Source organism: Bombus impatiens, unplaced genomic scaffold (assembly GCF_000188095.3).
Source record: "Bombus impatiens unplaced genomic scaffold, BIMP_2.2 scf_0042, whole genome shotgun sequence".
In the NCBI taxonomy this organism is placed as follows: Eukaryota; Metazoa; Arthropoda; class Insecta; order Hymenoptera; family Apidae; genus Bombus; species Bombus impatiens.
Genome location: NT_176461.1, coordinates 9,402 through 23,843, shown reverse-complemented (window position 1 = coordinate 23,843; position 14,442 = coordinate 9,402). Strand labels below are relative to the sequence as shown.

Sequence of the window (14,442 nt, the reverse complement as noted above, 5' to 3'; positions counted from 1 at the left end):
AACTATATTTTCCTTGTACTTCATTTAAAAACTTAAAAAACTTCTAAGCATTCACCGATTGTTACGCTTTTAACATTTAAAGGCATTAAACGCCATCAACACAACAGGCCTCGACGTTGCAACAAGGTTTATAGCATGCCCTGCCTTCTAAAATATTCCGCAGGCAATAATCGAGGGGATTAAGATCCGGACTTCCTGATGGCCAATCTTCTGCAGTGATGAATTCAGGTAAATTCGCTTCCAGTCAACATTGCATCGCTTTGGCCTTGTCGGCAGAATCTTGCTGGAATATCCAATGTTTTCTAGCAAACGAAGTATAACTGAGAGGTTTAATTACCTTCTCTAAAACGATAACGAGCTACCGCTTTTCAAGTCTTTTATACGTACAGTAAAATCATTCTGTGTGCAAGAGAATTTGTAGCGCGACTACAGGAATCAGAAGTAAGAAAAATAAAGAAATTAATATCAAAATTTCTTCCAAATCACATGCTAGAAGAATATTCGCAAAGCAGGTTCGAATTCAAATTTTCTCATTCATCAATCAGATCGGTAACACGAAATGAGAAGATTAATGCGAAGATTTCGTCGAAATAAAAAATATTGTAAAAATGTTACAAAGTTAATTCGGAACATTAGTAACATTATCAACCGTTTTATCGACGTTTTTATGTCCCCGTGCCTAAACGTGAACCTTATTACATGGAAGAAAAAAGAATTTTCGATCGAAAAATTTCAATAGAATCGAGGGTAGCCGTACCATTATTCAATGACACAGAACAGTTTCAATGCTGCGACATAACGGCCACGATATAATTAAAATTCCTGCGCATCTATTAAAGCCGATCATCTCTAATAAGAGGAGCAACGCGCGCAAAACGTCAGTTGCGGCGCGGGTCAACGTATACACTCCGTTACGAGTGAAATTACAATGTAAAGAGGAACGTTGTCGCTCGGGCGATCGTTTGCAACGCTGCGCCGTGTAATCTAATTACACCTTGCCGCAATTATTACAACAGTCGACGAAGTGAACAGCATTTGTCGATTAGTGTGGCCGTCATCGCGTACAGTCCATTAAGGGTAATAATTGTTAGAGCAATCGAGCCAACTGAGACTCGTTTTGTTCGAATACATATAGTCTGCAAGTACAGAAATACAAAAATATCGCGGAGCGTAGAAAATTTTATTTCCAAATTGATTTTCGTCGTTCCATTGAGATGCTAGAAAATGTTGCTTTTTAATTTTTACGTTCAAAGTTGGCATCATCTCTGCGAGGGCTCAATTCTTAGATTTCCGTCCTCTTATTCTGTTTTCACTTTTCTGGCTTTATTCCTCTTATTGAAAGAATTTTCCTCGAGAATTCGTTTAATCGAACAAATATCCTCCGTTTAATTATAACAAATAAAGTTGATTGCAAGTGCGATTAAAAGAACGATCGAATGGAATTTCATCGAGTTTGTACAATGTACGTATTTAAATGATCTGAAACTTTCGGTAATTTTTACGAATTTATCAATAATAGAAATCATAAAAGAGGAAAATTTAAAAGCCAAACTTTTTCGGCATTCTTCTTTCTTCTCGGCATTTTTGTTGTGCATTTGCCCAAAAATAAATTTTTGCCATCGCAATTTTTAGTTTTACAACACCAATACGTCAATCAGAAGAGAAATATTTCCGTATAAGTGTGCTTGAATTGAAAAAAAAAATGTTTTGAACAAATTGCAAATACCTTCCTGCGTTGTTGAATATTAAAAGTTTTAGATTTCACCGACTGGCAGTATTTTATTCGTGCAACAAATTGAACATTTAATAATGTCCCGAGCTGCCGTTCAATGGTGGCGCTTCGTTTAAAATACAATTTCTATTCTGAAGTGGCCGACAGTTTCAGTTTGAATAACTGTTGTCCGGATTTGTGTTTGCCAGCCGGTTTTAAATCCGCGGTTCGCAGCTTGAACGGTAAAAACAACGAAAACGAGGTTAATTAGGCGCATCGTTTACTCCGATGTGAATAGGAAGGAAGCAAACTAAGGAGGGCCATTTTTGACCTAGTCTCAGGAAGCAGCGTAACTCTTTTATACCTCGATGTTAATTAAACGTAATAAAACAGCAAGGCCGAGCGACGAGTAAACGCAGTAAAATAGGGAGCGAATTTCGTGGTGGCAGTAATTAATCTCATTACGGGGGGCGGTAATTAAATTGACCTTCGATTCGAGCAACAGTTGTAAAAAAAAAAGAAAAAATTAACGATTATACCTTAGAAATATACAAGAAAGTTCTTTTCCAAACAAATATTAGCAATAAGAATTTTTTGATTATGCGAACGAATCAAAATATCTTTATCAATACTGATATTATTAACAAGTTTTACATGTAATAACCGATACAAATCAATATTTTTTTCTATTTCTCAGAAATTTTCCAAGTCTCTTAAATATAAAAAAAAGACAAATAATGAGAATTCATATCGTATCACCGCCTGATATTTTTATATTTTCAATTCTATGAAGGAATATCTCCAACATGAAACCGCTTCGTCAGAATCTATCGAAATAACCTACTTGTTAAAGTGCTCGCGCTTGTAACATAATTCTGCCATTTATTAGAATTTATTAGAATTTACAAATGGTAAAACGATTCGTTAAATAAACGCGTCCTCTCCAAATGATCGTTCCAACGTTTCACGTGCAAACCATTATACCGGCATAATTCTCGCAATAATCCTAATTCCGAATAACATCGTCCATAGTGATTCTTTGCAATTTCCATGATAATGATAATCGCATCAGAGAAGTGAGAGCTAGCTATGGCGAGAGCAAAGTGCGCGGCTTCGTTAGCGAACCGCGCCCTTTCAGATGGAAATAACAAAACTAATAAACTTCCGGGGGAACAAAGTGGCCCGAGCGCCACGTTACAAGCCAGATTTACACGAAGGATTCAGGAAACAGAGAATCGCGTACGGCTTGCGCCCGTTGAATGCACTCCGCAGCCGGATGACAGGGTTAACGCAAGACTGCGAGCTTCCGCGTCTAAGATAGCTGCAAGTGCAACCTACAAACTCAATGCAATCTACCCATCCGCCTACAGGCTCGTACTACCACCGAGTGCTCTATTTTTTTCCTCGAATAACGACGCGTGCATAATGCAGAGGCCCTAAGGCAACGAAAACTCAACGGAAGTCACGAGAATCCGCAAACGAGGAAATGAAATTTATCCTTCAAACAGGGGCTAATGAAATACTTGCTACTTACAGTTCAACGATAACGCGCGAATCTTTATCACTCGAATGAATAAGGGAAACGATGCACGTTTAAAGAGTTTTATTTGAAGTTAAATAAATTAGACGTATTTGAGATTATGAGGTGATCGTAAAACAATTTTATTTAGTAGAAAATCTGTACAATTGACTTGGCGATTGAAGTGAAAGATCAATGATAATATTTATAGGATGAGTCAAATATTTTAATATACGCGGAAGAAATGATTGAAGCTAAAGTCTAAATATTGATATATTTTTCTGTACAATTTTGTACGATATGAAAGTGTGAAAACATGTAAACAATTGAGAACTATATTTTTATGAGTACAACACGATGGTTATGCTTTAAATAAATTACACTTGTTGCATTAATTAAGATACACTATGGTTGTATAGTTCGTAGGGAAAATAAAACAAAGTACTTCATAAAATCTATTTAAAGCCAAATGTTGAGTGTGTTAAAAATTTCCGGACTATTTTAAAAAGCTTCGATTCTACTTTAACTGATCGATAAACGTTGTTCTGAGAATTCTCGAGGGGGAACTTAACAACATTCGTTTATGCAAAATGTCTGGCTGCTGAATATAGTCCTCCTCTGTACATTACGCACACATATCAGTTGGCACGATTTCCATATTTCGATATTATGTAAACTGCATAATATCTTCCGTGATGTAAGAAGGAATTAATTATAATTAATTATACGATTAATTCGCGACAAAAATTATGAAGAAATATCAATTAACGCGTTAATAGCAAAATATGGTCGTTAATTTGTTGCAAGTACGCTGAAAGGAACTTCGTTATATTCCTTCTTACATGAGGAAACATATTATGCTTATTCTATATCACAAGCGAAAATGTACCGAGAACTTGATCAATGCCTGCTGATTTACCACCATTCATCCAAGTTTAATACACGTTCAGCAACCAAATAATTGCTCCGACGATATCTTTTTCAAACGCGACAAATTTTGTACGTTATTAAACAATAGATTAATCTACATTCCAGGGAAGCGCTTAATCTAGCTCCTATTAATAGCGGTGTTAATTACGCGTTTACGCACACCTAGGAAAACAATGGCGACACGTACTTCAAAAGCGACCAACAGTGACTTGAACCTAACAACTTTGTCGGGCAAAGTTCCCACTAGTAAACTACTATCCCTGACGATGTATCTTCATTACAAGGGTTAACTACTGTAGCACCATACGATAATGATATAAATGACAATTTCTTCGCCACTGTATCGAGTGTGTTGGTTCTATAATTCTAATGGCCAAAGTCTATACCTATTTATATGAATAATTAATTTTTAAATATTCAACTTCAACGTTTAACATAATCCTTTGTTCGTAATATATTGGAATAGCGTTAAACAATTTTTGTGAATTATTATGAACTGTAGTTTAAACAGAAGATATAATTTTTACGAAATTCAGTTTGATGTCGATCTATTTTAATTACAAGAAAATTCCCAACTGCGTGGAACTTAAAACTTTTTAGGAATATTCCATTATGGCAGTGCAACAAAAGTTTGAAGCAAGAGGAAAAGCGGAAAGTATACGGTGCATCGTATGGAGCGAATCGAAGCACCGAACGATTAAAACGAAGTATCTTCGCTAACTAAAATCGAAGTCTACTAAAATTTGGCATTCTTTAAATAAAATACGCGAAACGGAAGAACGGAAAGGCTGAAATCGGGAATAACAACCGATTCTTACGAAAGTATATTACAACGAATTACACTGACTATTAAACGAGGCGGCAGCATGCCCAAAGGATGTAAAACCCTTCTCTGTTCCGTTGCCAAGTTGTGTTTCTTAGAAAGGCAATCACGACTGTTTCGAACATTACATTCTATTAAAGTAAGCTGCCTCACTTTGCTAGCAGCTTCACTTGTTTAAAGGAACGCAAATTTTCAACGACCCGTTGCAAGAATTCCCTACGATCTAAATTTCCTCTTTAGAAACGTTCGCGTTCAGCATTTTCCGTCCTTCCAATTATTCCAACTCTTTTTGCTCTGTCCCGTGCCACCTATAATGTGCCAAAACAGAGAAAAAAGAAAAGGTTCAAATGTTTTACACGTTTCACTTTTCTACATTTTACGTTTTATCGTCCCTTTTCGAAATAATTCAAGAAGAATATTTGAATATCGTTAATACGCCTGTTTCAACCAGTAGAAAATAAAAATCTAGCTTTAATTGCAGGTTCTGTTAGAAAGCAGCTTCAAATCGTCAGATTTTTTTCGAATAACGTTTGTCCTTGGAGCGTGTTAGTTACGCTCCAGATGCCTAACGACTGGCAGAAAATATAGAAGCATATTTCCCGCAAAAAAAACAAGGCGTATTACCGTGCTGTAAAATGACGGCATCGCATCTAAAAAGTTAATTAAAACGTCCTAAGGTCACCGCGTGCTTGCACTTTTTTGTTACCTAGTTGTATTCACCGGACAAGGGTTGTCCAACTGGCGCGACCTTAATCTAATTTCGTCGAGATTTTGGAGCATTTTTGCTCTCTCTAATAACAACAGGAATATCATAGCTGGCCTCCGGCTATTATTGTAAGGAAAAACCATCGCCATTAAATCGCCATTAATAAAAAACATTCATATTTTTTATTATGAAACGAGTGAATCCATTGGAAATGAAGAAAATTCCTTTTTTTTTTTATAGATTTTAATGTTAAAACTAACAGAGTAAACGAAATCATAGATTTATAATTTTCCATTTTGCATTTTTGTAGATTTCAATGTTTTATTATGAAATATACCTATAAAAGATTGTTCCTTTTTCTTCGATACAATTTTCATAATTTAATCATTCAGTTTTCATTCTAAAAAAAAGGTAAATATAAAAATTTCCATAAAACTGCTACTGTTTCAAATATCCTACTGAAACAACGTTATTACCATTGGCAAATTTCAAATATTTTATTCTGCTATTTCCACCATTGCCAGTGCTAATGCGGTCGCGGGAAAACATCGCGAAAAAACAGCTTAACGCGCTGGTGGATTTTCCCTAATACCTGGTGCAATCATAAAACTTTCACTTATCCACGCTGCAAATAGAAATTCGAGGAACGCTGGCAACAGACTACATGAATCTTTGTTAACTGAAAATTACTTTCCATTTTTTGCGAACGATATTTCATAAGCGTGCTTTAGATAACAACGGCAGAGCTTTCATATTAACGAACAATTTAATTCGTGATAAGAAGTATTTAAACCAATTAAGGTAGCGAAATTTTTTTTCATCATTGATAAATTTCTCTTTTAATCTTTTTGCAGTCTTCGAATATTTACTATAACAAGAGGACTTAATATTTGAAGAATATGCTTTTGCATGAAATTGGAACGAGAAATCGTACATATCGAAGGATATTCTTTTTTCATATTTTCTTCAAACTAAAATAATTTGTTAAGAATAGAAAAACACGAAAATAATCCGTAATAATTAATCGAGTTTAATTGTCTCTGTTGCTTGTTTTTTCATAACAATTCGGTACACTCTCTTTCCCGCTGAATAATTTTATTCCCACGGGAGTTTTATGATACATACATTCGATTAAACGACCAATAATTTCGTGAACTTTCACGTTCGACAATTTTATCATTAAAACGACCACGAGGGAACAGGCAGGACGTTCCATGAACATTTCTTATCTTTCTAGGCATTTCCCGTGTCTCATTTTCCTTATCTATCTTCCTTTACCCCTATCTCCCAGCCTTTTTCCACGTGGAAAAACTCTCCCCGCGGCTTTCTCGAGTTCGAAATAAAATTTCCATTCGGTTTCCTTTGAAAATCGTTCGAAACCACTCTCAGAAAATTGCTGTCCCCTTAAGTAAGTCTCGTGCTGGGACAGTAAGTAGCAATCAGCAATAAGCAACCGAATTACCTGCTTGCCCATTGTATCGCAAAACAGTCAACGATATCGATGTACAAAGGCGTATTTCCTCGAATCAAATGCACCTTAATACGAGAACGTGCACTTTGTTGATTACCAATCCAGGTAAATGCTAATGAAGAAGCATTTAATAATTCCATGACGAGATCACGTAAATTCGAACGATTATACTACAGCTATAGGTACACCGTATACAGATGCTAGTATCAGCTGTTTATCTTTGGCAACAAGTGCTATTTTAGGTAATGAGTACTGCAACGTAGACCCTTTTTCATCTGAACGTCTTTAAAAATAGAAATAAGGTGGTCTACTTGATGCTATTAACTGCTTCTGTCACGTATTTGTCACGTATTTGGTCACGTACCGAATCAATGCGAGACATATTCGACAAGCAAAAGTTAAATATCGTCAATTGAGAATTGTCATAAAGCTAAACGGGCTAAGTAAACGAGTTCCGTTTGCATCAGTTAAGTAATTGACTTCTACATCGTTTCCAATGGGCGCCCCTTGGGATCCATATTTATTTTTCAAAAGACCACCAGCCTCGTTCTCTGACAAATTGTTTAACTGATACGGATTTACGCCTTAACTATACAGTATGAATTAACCACAAATCACCAGTTCGCGATTTACGTATAATCGCGTTGAAATTTTGAGGTTTTCTCGCTACATGTACTTATCAATTATTTTCTCATTTCTTACAAGGAGATTCTTTCTTTTTCTTAATGGATGATATGCAGTAAAATAACATTTTTTTATAGTTCGCGACTGAAATATACTTTTACAAGTGTCCTTTCTGTACAAATGATTTTGGTTAATTGTTACATATTCTATGAGTGTTTAATATTTCGAAATAGAAGTGTAGGTTAAAGGTAATCTAATACAAACGGAGAACTGTATGAAAGTTTACATTCACGAGAAATACAAGCGAAATCTGTAAGCAAAGGAATAAGGAAATAGCGAAGCAATGCCTGCTACAATAAAAACAATTTCACCTGAAACAATGTCGAACAAGAAGCTGCATTTCATCAGCGCATTAACGTACAATATAAGGAACGCGCCGTAACCCTTTGTGGGACATGCACTCGGCACCCTACGCGGCACCCTACGCAAAACAGAAAGGTGGAATAGGAGAACGGAAATATGATATAATGAGATGCGAATGTGTTCTAACACAGCGGTTTTTCACGCAGTTGTGAAGCGTTAACACCAGGGCCATTGGCCACAATCGATATCCACCAGTGTTCCCTTGAACAAAACTCTTAAAAAATCTTGAACCGATTTACCCTGACCATCGAATTCTAAGTTTGACTCTCGGAAAAATCAATCTACGATTTCCTTCCAAAATGAAAAATGAGAAAAAAAGTTTGACTCTCGGAAAAATCAATCTACGATTTTCTTCCAAAATGAAAAATGAGAAAAAATACAACTGAAAAAAAGGAGAAATACCTGAACGAAACATAATGTTTTGAAACGAGACTCGATTCCAGAGCTTCGCGCTTTGTTACTGGCACCGATTACACGGAATGAAGTTCAACGATACGAAGAGCTCGAACGTGAGGTCGAAACGAGCCGTGCATGGTTAATGATACACGGCCAACGAAATTGTTAATTCCCGTTCGTAGAACGAAAAATAACGGGCCGAAAAATTTCAACGAGACGAGGAAGCCTCGCGGGATATACAGAAGGGACTTCGCCCATCAGTTCGGGTCATCGTGTTAAATTCCATTTTATGGCGGATTCTTTGTCGAGATTCAGGGTACGAGGTACAATTTTCTTTTGTCGAGTGTAATTTGTCGGAGGTCCACCTAACCATTTAAGAGATGGCACGTGGCTTTAAGATTGAGCGCTGAAAGGATTGCTTTAATGTAGTATGTCTGACAATAAGTGCTACATACTATCTATAGTATAATAAATACTGTCTGTCGTTAACCATTCTTTAACTATTTATTCATTTACATCGATGGGGCAGGAAGCAATTTTCACGTTATCGTACTAATAGTTCAAACTGTATTTTTCGAAATAATACACTGTCAATTTAACCATGCACTTTAACAATTTATTCATTTACATCGATGACAAAATGCGTCGCTAACTGGACTCTGTATTATTTCGAAAAATACGGTTTGAACTATTAGTACGATAACGTGAAAACTGTTTCCTGTGTTACTTTTATCGATAAATTTACAAATATACTTACAACCTTTTTGTCGATTTGTATTTCTTTAACTTCAAAATATTTCGCAGATTAATACTCAGATGTAATATGTACAAGATTCATGATCGCGCTATATTAATCCTTCCCATTAATGCATAATGATAAATATCATACAAAATATATCAAATGTAATTAATGCAATTAATGCACAGTAACAAATACACGAAAGGTGACTAAAGAAATAATTACGTCTGTACGTTAACAAAGATATCCTCAGAGCTAATATATATTACGTCACCACCGATCTTTACAAATTCCACAGGGAGGAGTCTCGACAATCGACAATGAACACGGAAATACATGTGTTGGCGTATGTAACAATTACCCTGCAATTTAAATACGCGGCGTTCCGTTTAAAGAGGATCGTTCCAGAACGGTGTTTCGTTGTACATGAACCCTCAAGCTGTGTCGATTAGCACGTGATGCACAGTGAATGGAAAACCCCGCATAAAGGGAAACGATCGTAAGAAAAAATGCGCACGACTGCTCTGCCCCGGTGCTCACCTCGCATCGTTCAATGATAAGGTTACCTATAGACGTACACGGGGGAGAAACGAAGAAAAGAAGAAAGAGGAAGAGAGAGCTTTGAATAACTAAAGTGAGAGTTAACAAGAATCTGCATCGACCATCCTGTGTTAGTGAAACGAGCGGTTTCATGATTATTTCACGAACGTTTTTCCCGGCGCCCTTCTGTTAAAGAAACGCGGGAAAAAGTTTGCATAATGAAAAGATGCATTTCCCGTAGAGGTTCCTTCGTCGACAAAGAAGCGAAAATTCGCGAATTCCGACAAATTTTCTTCGACCGAATTTCTTGACCGTGAAGAGGAAACGTTGAAACGAGCTCTATAATTATAACAGAAAACTTGAGGCTTCTACGCGCGGTTTCTGTGTCGATATCTCTTTAATTATATCGCGTTGCAGTTTAACGCGGCAGGATTAATGAACTCGTTACGGCCGCTTCTTCCTCCGAATAGAAAATCAATTTCGAAGTTGGGTTCTATTACCGTGTTCCGATATCATCCAACTTCCTTTGCCAGTGAGGGAAAAAATAAAAATTCCTACACGATACGAAGGTCGAAAACGGAAACATATGAAAATTAATTTTGCAGAATCATTTGTGTTGTTTATAATTTTGCACTTTCTCTATTTCTCATTACGTATTGAGACAAAACAACGGCAGAAAGGAAATCATCCTACTCGAATTTCATATAAAACATAGTAATTTATAATATGAACATTACTAAAATGAAACATATTATTCTGTAAATTTTGTCTTCACAGTTGTCAAAATACTAATACTAACGAAATAAAAATTACTTAGAATTAGTTTATTTCAAATCTTCAAAAAATATAGAGTGATAAACTTATTGAATTCTTGAGGTTAGAAAATTCTTTTTACTATATTCACTTAAACTGACTTCATTTTACTAATGATTTGAAAATCAGTCTGGAGAAAAAATATTCTTCTACATCATGTGCGTATGTTTGGGAAAGTTCAACTATGTACGATACAGGAGCCTTAAAAGTCAAAGAAAAAGCAGATAAAAATAACCTCCTTTTACAAAATGTCCTTCGTTGCAATACATTAACTTTTATATCGCGGATACCAACTATATTTCAATTTAATCTGGATTTTCATAATCAGAGCCACAATATAAACCATTATTGTCTATTCAAGCGAAGTATGCATATATATACATATACATATTCTCACTATTGACAAATGTAACTAGCAAACTCTATTTACTCGAAAATCCTCGATACACGAAACAAGAATCGACAGAACTCTCAAAATAGCGCACGTGAATCGAAACTGCTATAAAACGAAATTAATATTCGCCATATTTCAAACATGTTTTTTGTTCTATTTCCGAAACCTATCAAATTAGATTGCCTTGGTAGAATCAGGCCGCGAGAGCGGTGACAGCATCGCTGTTTCCATCGTGAAACAGAGAAACGAAAGCGCCACCACGACATGCTGAACAGAGAGAACTAATCGGACCGGTAGACTGCAGCAACGTTTAAAAATAGCTGCGAAAAGGGACGTGTCGTGAAACTTTGTGGAACGATGACATGGCGATCGAATAGGAAACACGGAATAAACTGTGCCAAGGATACGCTCGGGGCAATTTGAAGTGCCAGAATTTTCTCTCGATCTCAATGCATTTTACCGCGTAGTATATAATTCGTGAATGTGGGAGTAAACGCTATTTTAGAACGCCCGACGCGTTTACACAGGCGCGAATCGTAACGCATAACGTACCTTTTCGAACGCTTGTCGTAACGAACGTAACGGAAACAGTTGGCTGAGTGTGTATGTATGTTAGGGGGAAGGAAACAGCGATATTCCGTTTGTGTGGTACGGTGCCAACCGCTCGACGAGATAGCGCACGTGGCCACACATCGCGTATACATAGACACTTACAAAAAAACATCGAGCACGGGACAGCGAACGTCTCTCGCGGGACCCCGCAAAAACTAGCGGCGCAACCAGAAACAATTTCTTATCGTGCAACCCCATTGGCCACCTGCGATCGTTCTACCAGATAGCGCGGAGTGTGACATTGGACATGGTATATAAATAACGGCGTTGGTATTGTTGTTATTGAACAACATAGTTTGACGACAGTTCGACGCTGTCCTTGCGCCATCGATACAATAAAAACGTGTAGCTTGACGACTATTTTCGGATAGACGGGTCAAGTTCGACATCGAAACTCTTCGATACTTCGTCTAATGAAAGGGTTACCGAGAATCGAACGACTCGCGACAATGGTCCCCGCTTAAGGACGCACTCGAGATATTAACGGTACGATACACGTGTCTACCGATCGTACTTAGTGAATAATAACTATGCACACTAACCTTGAACGTATCCCAGCAGAAAGAGGCTGCAGAGGATCCAGATTCGTATCATTGTATTCATGGTCCGCTGGCACTTGACACTTTACTCGCGGCAGGATACACCTCTTCGTCACTAACTGATCTCCGTTCGTATCACGACCACATTCACACACCTTGTTGTCGGCACACGGCAACTCGCGTTCACGATTCTCTTACCGCCGGAAATGGGATACTGGCCGCGATATAGACTTGGATATATCGGAAGGAAGTAAACGCAACGTGCGTTAAAACTACACGATTCACGGGACAAAGCGTACCGGTACGTACCTTCCGCAAGGACGAACGAAAGCAAACTGAGCCACTGTTCCCTATCCGAGTTCGTATCCGCCGGACTCCCTCCCTGCAGCCCGCGACCGCCGCCAGCGCCCTCCTCCTGACACTCCATATACCCGAGGCGCTCCCCTCCACCTCCGCGAGTCCCGCTCGACACTCTCACCCTCTCTTGGCCCTCTCTCACCCGAAACCCCACCTGACGCTTCCGACAACCCGTTTGCATCGTCTTCCTCGCTCATTTTTCCATCGGCTACGATCGTTCTACCTCTTTTCTGTTTCCTGCGACCCCTCAACCCCTTTTTTTAACCGACCTTATCGAGCACCGCCGATGCGCCCGGCCGATGTCATAAGCCCCTTCCCGTGGCCGCTTATTCCTATGTGTCAATTTATCGCGCTTTTTAGATTATCGCGCTATGCGGATCACTCTCTCGTTTGCCTCATTCTCTGTCCTTCTTTCTATCGTAGGTCGCGCCTGTGCCAGTTATCTCCGTCGCCTCATTGCCGCGAAAGGGCCCACCTTCCATCGCATCGCTTCGAACTGGGTTAATACACGGGAAACGATTGTTTGTAGCGCTAACCCGCCGATACCAACGGTTCTAGGTTGCGCATCGCGCAATTTCATATCGATACCTCCGAGTTTCCACTAATTCTCCGATTTTATGAAAGGAACTGCGCGACACTCGATCGCGATACCTTACGGTATAATTACTATGTTAAGGCAGACGATAATGGATCCGTTGAATTCGCACAGTTTCGCGGTTACTTGCGATTGTCTCGGCTAATTTACGAGGGTTTCTAATTGTCTGCTTTTGTGAAAGTGGTGAAGGATGACAGTGGTTTTTATTACTTAGTAATTGCTGTATTGTAATTTATTTAGCGTAACTTTATTTGACATATATGATTCTATATGATGCTGGATATGATTATTAATACCTTTAACTTTGCCAAATAAGACGATGCAAATGTTTCTTTTCTTTTTTACGTTCTTTCTCTTCTCCAAAGCTCATCTGTAATTATCGATTAGTTGTCAATATTTAACCCATAATCGATATGAAGGGTGTTCTATAAGCTCATTATATTCTACTTTAAAAGATGCTTCATTTAAGTAAAGTCTTATTTATCCTCCAGTCTTTCGCTTTTATCTATTCTTTATAATCTTTTCGGTATAAAAATCGATAATGGTTAAAGCATATTTAACGTTACACGTTAAAAACTCATTTATGACATATGCAGTACGTTTCTCTTTTCCGCGAAAGAAAAGTTTATTGTTTGAATTCCACGAAAATTGTATTCAATCCGCGAAGCTTTCACGATGTAGTCAATAGTACAATGTGTGGAGTGCAGTTATTCCAATTTGTCAGCTGATCGACCCCTTCAGATACCATAAATTTCTGATTATTGATGCACAAATGTATTCAATGTTTAATTTATTTCCAATGCTATCACCAAAAGTAAACTACGAAGAATGGTAATTCCGCAACGTATGATCTATTTCGCACGAGAATTTAAAAACTGAACACAAATAAATCAAAATTAAAAATATTTTATAAAATCTTATCTTGTCCTCAACAGTATATAACTTTCCGACTATAATATATTTATATTCGTTCGATTTCAAAATTTCAAAATTTATCATTGCATCTTTGCCTTCGTGTTCTTCTTTTTTTAATAAAAAAAGGCGCAAATATATTATACTTTTGAATGTTCACGTCAAATAACGCCTATTATGTTTTCAAAATTAACCTCCAGACAACTGTTGATTGGCCTATAGTCATCGAAACTATCCTTGATTTTTATCGGGACGATATCGACGAAACTCCATTGTTTCTAAAATATATTCGCGCTCGGCTATAGAGCAGACACACGCTAGAGGAACAGGATACCTAC

At 37.6% G+C, this 14,442-nt stretch overlaps 1 protein-coding gene across 1 annotated transcript in view; it reads right to left on the bottom strand.

Annotated features, from left to right (window-relative positions):
• The window catches only part of LOC100741287, a 488,970-nt gene extending 476,374 nt beyond the window's left edge, over positions 1 to 12,596 (bottom strand). Inside the window, exon 1 of the mRNA XM_024370390.2 lies at positions 12,244 to 12,596. Coding sequence (XP_024226158.1) covers positions 12,244 to 12,304 — 61 coding nt within the window. The 5' untranslated portion in view covers positions 12,305 to 12,596. The remainder of the gene's footprint in view (positions 1 to 12,243) is intronic.
• Between the last annotated feature and the right edge of the window lie 1,846 nt (positions 12,597 to 14,442).